General features: G+C 44.7%; 1 protein-coding gene across 1 annotated transcript in view; it reads right to left on the reverse strand.

The window, feature by feature from the left end:
* The window catches only part of LOC137419601 (uncharacterized), a 56012-nt gene extending 51532 nt beyond the window's left edge, over window positions 1–4480 (reverse strand). Inside the window, exon 1 of the mRNA XM_078766358.1 lies at window positions 4285–4480. Coding sequence (XP_078622484.1) covers window positions 4285–4480 — 196 coding nt within the window. The remainder of the gene's footprint in view (window positions 1–4284) is intronic.
* Window positions 4481–8406: the final 3926 nt, after the last annotated feature.

The raw sequence follows: 8406 nt of genomic DNA on the forward strand, positions 1-8406 counted from the left end.
CGCTCAAACCTTATTGATCTCTCCATTCAGGTTGCTTCTGACAATCCAGACTTGATCTGCTTAACAGAAACTTTCCTCCTTCAAGATGTCTGATTCCTTAATATCTCTTCCTAGTTACTCGCTCCTCCTGTATGATAGACCAGAGCCTAGTCCTGGTGGTGGGGTGGCTATCTTTATCAAAAACTCTTCCTCACTCTCCTTGCACTGCCCTCTCTCCACCCCACCCCCAGGAGTACCTCTGGCTACGGCTTCCTCTCCACTCCCACCTTTTGTTCATATGTGTTCTGTCCCGTCCTCCAAACAGTGAAGACTCCATTTCCATTTCGCTGTTGGACAACATGGACCAACTTCTATCAACTCATCCAAACTCTCTCTTCCTCATATGTGGTGACTTCAACTGTCATCATGCCAGCTGGCTGGGTGTGGGTTCCTCTCACATCAGCCATGGCACCTCAGCAAAGGACTTCTGCGACTCACTGGGACTGACACATTCTGTCAATTTCCCGACCGGTATCTCAGTCGATGGAGAATATTCTCTTCTCAACTTGGTTATGACTAACTTCCCTGCAAATGTCTGCTGCTCTTCTTCTGTTCCAATCGGTTCTTCTGATCATTTCCTTGTTAAAGTGGACATCTCTCTGGCCATTCTCAAAGAGCCTCCTCCATGCAGATGAGTCTGGCATTTCACTCAGGCTGACTGGCACGGAATTCACGCAGCCACCAATCATCTGGACTGGTCTCCCATCTCTACTGCCTCTTGCATCAATGCTTCCTGTGAATTCTTCCAAAGTAAACTGCTCTCTCATGCACAGATTTGTCCCATCTCATCTTCAGTTGGCATACCCTTCCTCCCATCCATGGTACACTGAAGCTTGTGGTGAGGCAGTTGCCATGAAGCAACTTGCCTTCACCTCATGGAAGGCTAATTCAACTGAAGGTAATCTCAGTTCCTTTCACAAAGCTCGGAACAAGTGTGTCTACCCTCAGGAGAGCCAGGAAACAATATCTCTCTACTCTAAAGTGTGAACTCTCAAACCTGTCCCCCTCCTCCAAATCCTGGTGGTGTCTGGTCAAATCTGTTTCTGGCGTTTGTTGCGCTTCCATCCCCTCCCTTATCTCAAACAGCTACACAGCTGACACCGCACGTGAAAATGCCAAATGCCTCAAAATATTGTGTCCCGAACCCATCTCTCTCTGTACCCACCTTTCCCAGTCGAACACAGCTGCTCCTGGACTATGTGACTTTCTCTCCTGACAAGGTGGATAAGTTTTTGTCAAACCTCAATTGATTCTGCAACTGATTCTGCAACTGGACCAGACGGCATCAGCCAATGGGTTCTACAATCCTGCTCTGCCACTCTGTCTCATCCTCTCTCTGTTCTCTTCACCCTCTTTTTTGCTCAAGGTCATCTGCCATATGCTTGGAAATCAGCCAACATTACAGATTAACACAAAAAAGGTGCAAAAAACAGATCCTTGCAACTACAGACCAATCAGCCTGCTCACAATAATCAGTAAGGTCATGGAAACAATCATCACTCAAATCAATCATCGGATGAGTCATGGGATTAAATCCTTTCTCTTCTCCAATGGCTTGATCTCGGATCATCAATTTGGATTCAGACCAGGTCATTCTCCTCTGGACATGCTGCTTCTGCTGTCTCAACAATGGATGGAGGTCCTTATTCCCAAACAGGAAATCAGAGCTGGCTCCCTTGACATATCACGTGCCTTCGATACAGTTTCGCACAATGCCCTGCTCACCAAACTATCCTCCTATGGTATCCATGGAAATCTCCACGCATGGCTTGCGGACTTCCTGTCTGGTCGTAGTCAACGTGTGGCCCTGAATGGTTTTGTCTAATCTCCCCTCCCTGTCCAGGCTGGAGTTCCACAAGGAAGTGTTCTGGGCCCTGTGCTTTTTCTGCTCTTCATCAATGATCTCTCTGACTCTCTGGAAAATCCTCTCTTTCTCTTTGCTGACTCCACTCTCTGCCACTCCATACCTCATCCCTTTAGATCAGCAGTCTGCAGCCTCCTCGCTCTCTGCAGACCTGGACAAAATCACAGACTGGTCAAACAAGTGGAACATGTCTTTCAATCCTGACAAATCTCACACTCTTACTGTGTCTCTCCGAAAAGACCGACTGGACAACCCTCCCATCCATTTTCTGAATAATCCTCTCCAAGAAGTTCTGTCACTCAAGCTTTTGGGTCTCGCTATCTGCCATGAAATTTCCTGGGAAAACCACATTTCAAATCTGGCCTCCAAAGCCAGTCGCCGACTGGGCATCCTCCGTCATGCGAAGTCCTTCCTTGGCATACTTGAGCACCTCACCACATCCAAGGCAAGGCTTTCATCCGCAGCTCAAAGGAATACTGTTCTCCCCTCTGGGCCAGTGCTCCTGCTTCACACCTATCTCGGCTTCACGCTGTTGAAACCAAAGCTTTCAGAATCATTGGAATCTCCCGCAATGAAGCTAACTCGGAGGGCCTTTGACTTACTCACTGCAGGCAGGTTGGTGGTGCTTCTGTCTTCTACCGACTCCTCTCCAGCCTTGCTCCCCCCCAGCTCTCTGGGCTCTGTCCCCCAAATATTCCTGCAGGTCACACAAGATCAGCCTGCAACCCTCTTCTGGTGAAACTGCCAAAACCAAGACTCTCTGCTCACCTTCACTCCTTCATTCCTCTTTTCTCACACCTCTGGAACAAACTCCCTCACTCTGTTCAATCCCACTCCTCCCTCCAGGTCTTTAAAACAGCTGTTCACCACCATCTTTTATCTTCCCCCATCCAAAACCTTGATCTTTTCTACCCCCGCTAATTTCACCCCAGATCCACTTTTTTGAAATACCAACTTATTTTCTGGATGTCCTTGCAGTGTCCATGTGTTTTTTTTTTTACCTCTCCCCCCAACCCTTCCCATGCTTGCCCCCAAGCCCTCTCCCTCCCACAGATCTCCCGATGTCCCTGCTCTCTGTCTTGTCTCCCGCTCCCTTTATCATGTTTTATGTGTCAGTTTGTCTTTTTGTGATCAATGTTAGTTCTTACACGAGCCTCGATCTTGTATACAAAAAAATGAATAATTACCTACTCAGTCCGGGTTTTCTTGATCATTCGTATTCGCTGTTGCTGCGACTATCACTGGTACAATTTCATGTTTCTTCAATTTCGAAATCCTGTTAACCTCATTTGTCATATCCTGGTATTTAAGATTTCAATTCTCATGTATGGATCTTCATATGCGTTTTCAAACTGACTTTTTGAGAGAAACCTTTGTCACATATCGAGCATTTGTGAGGTTGCTCTCCTGTATGGATCCTCATATGTTTTTTCAAATTGCCTTTGCGAGAGAAACCTTTATCACATATCGAGCATTTGTGAGGACACTCCTGTATGGATCCTCATATGTTTTTTCAAATCGCCTTTTTGAGAGAAACCTTTATCACATATCGAGCATTTGTGAGGTTGCTTTCCTGTGTGGATCTTCATATGTCTTTTCAAATCACTGTTACTAGGGAAACCTTTATCACATATCGAGCATTTGTGAGGTTGCTCTCCTGTATGGATCCTAATATGTTTTTTCAAATTGCCTTTGCGAGAGAAACCTTTATCACATATCGAGCATTTGAGAGGATGCTCTCCTGTATGGATCCTCATGTGTGATTTCAAATGGTCTTTTCGAGAGAAACCATTATCACATATCGAGCATTTGTGAGGTCGCTCTCCTGTATGGATCCTCATATGTTTTTTCAAATCGCCTTTTTGAGAGAAACCTTTATCACATATCGAGCATTTGTGGGGTCGCTCTCCTGTGTGGATCTTCATATGTCTTTTCAAATCGCTGTTACTGGAGAAACCTTTATCACAGACAGAGCACTTGTGGGGGTGTTTTCCAGTGTGGATTCTCATGTGTATTTTGATGTTGTTACTTGTTGAAGCAAAATCCATTCTGCACACATTACACTTGTAACGTATTCCCCTTTCTGCAACCTTTTTGTTTTTGTTTAATTTAATATTGATCTTGGTGTTGCGAGGCCCAGACATGCACTTGTATTTTATAGGAAGTGAGCCTTGATGTTGTGATTCTTTCTTCAAAAAATGCTTCTTCTTCACTGTCATGCTGCGACTGGACCTTATTTGTCCCATATTACTTCTGGATTGTTCTACAGAAACAAACAAACAAAAAAAATCTTCCTTTTTTTGTCAAAATCAAAATGCAAAATATTTAACACTTTTCCAAAAATTATATATATTTTTTACATTTTTTACATTTCTACTCACCAGTTGCAAAACAGGAAGCACTTCCGTTTGTCATGTGAATATCATCTGAACCTTCCTTTGCAGAAGCACATTTTGAATCTTCTGTGACAGATGAATCATTGTTGTGTTGTCTGCCTTCCACCTTTAAAGGATCGACATCACCTGTGTACAAATCAGCATCAGTCGTTTGCAGGGAAATGGTGGGATTGATAACCATCTTGAGAGTTCATAGAACATGTTTCGTCATGAATGTATTCTTAAATTTAAATATAAGCATTGGGGCAATAACCCTGTGTGCTCACCTGGTAGAACAAAGCCATATACCACACTGACTAAAGGTATTTTAAACCGTATCATGGCGTTTTTAACCAATTTCAATGGATGCTAGAAGACACGGCAGCATGTACAATCATACTAACGTAATCACAGAATTTGAACAAAGAAACAAAAAAAAACTATTTTGGGGGGCAACCTATCCCCTTGCCCCCCCCCCCCCCGCACCCCTGCCACTATTGATTACCATTTTGTAAATGCCGTGAACAAACGTTGGTACCTCATGGGTCATGAACAGAATGTTGTGGTTTCATTGGAATTGTATGTTTAGTTTCTGAGAAGAAAGCAAATACCTATTTTGGAGGGCGGCCCCTAAACCCCCCCGCCCCCACCCAGGCCGCCGTTCAACCCCAAAGGGGCAGATTTTTTTTTCAATGCCGTGAACAAACCTTAGTCACAACATAACAAATATCATTTGTGCCAAGTTTGGTCACAATCCCATCAGTGGTTGCGGAGAAGTGTTTCCAGAGTGACAGACGGATGGACGTGCCACCACATAAGGTCCCCAGAACTTCGTTCCAGGTGAGTTAATATTTAAGTTAAAGATTGTTAAAAAGAAAACTTCCAGATGTTAAGCACTATTGAAGCAGTCTTTGAAGCAGTCTTTTACTTCACCCTTATACACCACCCTATTTAACATGCTCAAGTCATGCTAAACTGGAAGTTCATGGAAGTAACAAGAAGGTGATTTGTGTTCAACAGTGTTCAAGTATTTAATTCAATTTACATAAAATAAAGATTGGAAAATTCATTTTTAAAAATTTCAGGAATTTACTGGCATTGCACAGTGTATATTACACCACTCTATCGAACACGTTACTTTTAGTGTAGCAGCATAGCAAACCTGTTGTGCATTTTGTGATACAAGCACCAAATTTGGCACAAATGTACATTAATATGTTGCGAACATTTTCAGATATTGGGCCACTTGAAATTCCGTAATTTTTTTTTTCAAATTTTTTCAAATTTCGTAATTTCAAATTTTTCGGGTGACACCGTCACAATTTCGGTCTTCGAGGCCGGCCGATATAGTGGGGCGGCTTAGCCCAAATATTCAAAAGAATTGTGCATTTTGTGATACAAGCACCAAATTTGGCACAAATGTACATTAATATGTTGCGAACATTGTGTGGTCAGCAATGAAGACGAGAGTCTGAATTACATGTATGCAAAAGACCTTGTGAACCAGTGAAGCAAATACACGGGTAAGCATGAATTAAATCTAGGGCATGATATAATTTCCATGATGTTTACCTCTACACTCAATGGTGGAAGGAGGTAATGTTTTGATCCCAGCTAGTCTGTATGTCTGTTTGTCTGTTAGTCCACAAAATTCCAGACAAAGCTTGTAGTAGTGGTAGTTGTAGTGGTAGTGGTGATAACAGAAATTGTTATATAGAACTGAACTTATATTATTATTATATGCAGAAAATAACTTCATTTCTATATGCCCTGCAGTGGACAGGTTAATTGGTTTATGCACTGAAGGGGTCACCTTGGTGTGCACTGCTGTGTTCTGCCTCACTGAGTTGTTCAGGTATGATGTACTCAGCACAAGCTTCCGGTCGGCCCGGAGGTGGGGGTGCGGGGCCTGTCACGGAACGTCAAAACAAACGGCCTGCCGGGGCCGCCCAAAAGTCGGGCGTGAGGGGCACGTCCACTAATGGAATGCCTCTCGCTTCCCAGATCGAGGGCCACGTGGTCAGGAGAACCTCGTCCCTTCCGGTCACACTTTGCCTATCGGCTGGCCCCGAAGACTGAAATTGTGACGGTGTCACCCGAAAATTTGAAATTACGAAATTTGAAAAAAAAAATTACGGAATTTCAAGTGGCCCAATATCTGAAAATGTTCGCAACATATTAATGTACATTTGTGCCAAATTTGGTGCTTGTATCACAAAATGCACAATTCTTTTGAATATTTGGGCTAAGCCGCCCCACTATTTAGTTATTTGTGCCTGTTGTTTGTGTCCTTTATGATGTCATTATAAACAGTAATTCTCCTGTTCGGAATGATTTTCTATTTTGTTTGACTCCCAAGCAGCAGACAGAGTGAAAATATTGTTGCAGACGAGGGGTTTTGTGTTTGCGGTTTGGGGTGCATCATGAGTGCAACTTCTCGCCCCCCCCCCCCAACCTCTGAACATGCAGGTCGCCATGCCGTGGATAGGTTCGCAGCCTCATGGGAAGTTAAGCAACTACTGACACCGATTGAGAGTGCCAAACCTGGCAACACAATTGATCGCGGCAGCTGATCCTTCCATGGCATGAACACGTGGGCAGCTTCTCCTTGCGTGATCAGTGGGTTCAAACAGCAGTGACTGCTCTGGCGTTCCAGCTTTTAATCCGCTTCCACACAAAATGTTATATCCAATGTAAGCTCCACCCCCTGGAAGAATTAGGCGGTACAACCGTAACCTGCCCCTTCATTTACATTTTTGCACTGACATTTTGCACTGGCGGATTTCCTTCAGGAACCCCGACGTGTTCTCCACATCCACTCCTCATACGCACAGCTCCATAACTTTCACCACGCCCACTCTCGCACCGTGGTACATCTGGTACATCTGGTACATCCCCAAATCGCCTCACGGACCAGCGCACACAACTTACAGTTACACCCACCGGCCATCTCACGATCTCTCTCTCTCTCACACCATTTAATCACACAATTTAAACTCCACAGTCAATCTCACTCCATTCACAAACATGGATCACTCCATGATAGTTTACACACAACTTATGAGCCATCCCGCAGAGATCCCGCAGCTGAATTTGCCATTTATGCCACGCACACTCAGCCGCACACCATTCCTTGGGAAATTATTTTTCAATCATCTGCACATGGGCGTTTTGCCCGACACGAACTGTTAACACAGTGACATGGTCCTGTACGGATTACACACCTGTTCTTTTTAATCTCCCGGGCACAGGACCAGAGCATACTTGCAGTTAAAATATTTCCTGCTCGGTAACCTCAGCCCTCCCCTCAGTCAAGGTAACGTTTACCCCCATCTGAGCTGGTGCATGACCCCTACCCTCGCTCGCTCATACACTCTACTCTGCATGCTTGTGGCACACACTCCGTTACACTCAGGCTCGGCAGTCCAAGGAAGCCCGGATCCAAAGGCAGTCGCGACTGGGCATCCTCCATCGTGTGAAGTCCTTTCTGGGCACTTCTGAGCTCTCACCACATACAAAGCTTTCATCTGCGGCTCAATGGAATACTGCTCTCCCCTCTGGGCCGGTGCTCCTGCCTCACACCTAGCTCGGCTTCACGTGGTTGAAACCAAATCATTGGAATCTCCCGCGATGAAGCTGATTCTGAGGGTCTTTCTCTCTCACTGCAGGCAGGATGGTGGTCTTTCTGTCTTCTACCGACTCCTCTCCGGCCTAGCTCCCCCTGCTGTCCCCCAAATATTTTTGCAGGACGCACAAGATCTGCCAGCAGCCCTCCTTCTGGTGAAACTGCCAAAATCAAGACTCTCTGTTCACCTTCACTCTTTTATTCCTCTTTTTCCTGACTTCTGGAAAAAAACTCCCACACTCTCTTCAATCCCTCTCCTCCCTCCAGGTCTTTAAAAACAGGTGTTCACCACAGTAGGTGATAAATGTTGCTTCTGGGACACCTCCGTTTAACATGGGAAATCCCTATCTAATGTCATTTACCCCCCTGTCTTTTTTCAAAAACCATAAACACCTCTATTTCTCCCTCTATGAACCTATAATCCTTCTCACCTTATGAACTTATAATCCTTCTCGCCTTATGAACCTATAATCCTTCTCACCTTATGAACCTATAATCCTTCT

Source organism: Myxine glutinosa, chromosome 1 (genome assembly GCF_964187855.1).
Source record: "Myxine glutinosa chromosome 1, kmMyxGlut1.1, whole genome shotgun sequence".
In the NCBI taxonomy this organism is placed as follows: Eukaryota; Metazoa; Chordata; class Myxini; order Myxiniformes; family Myxinidae; genus Myxine; species Myxine glutinosa.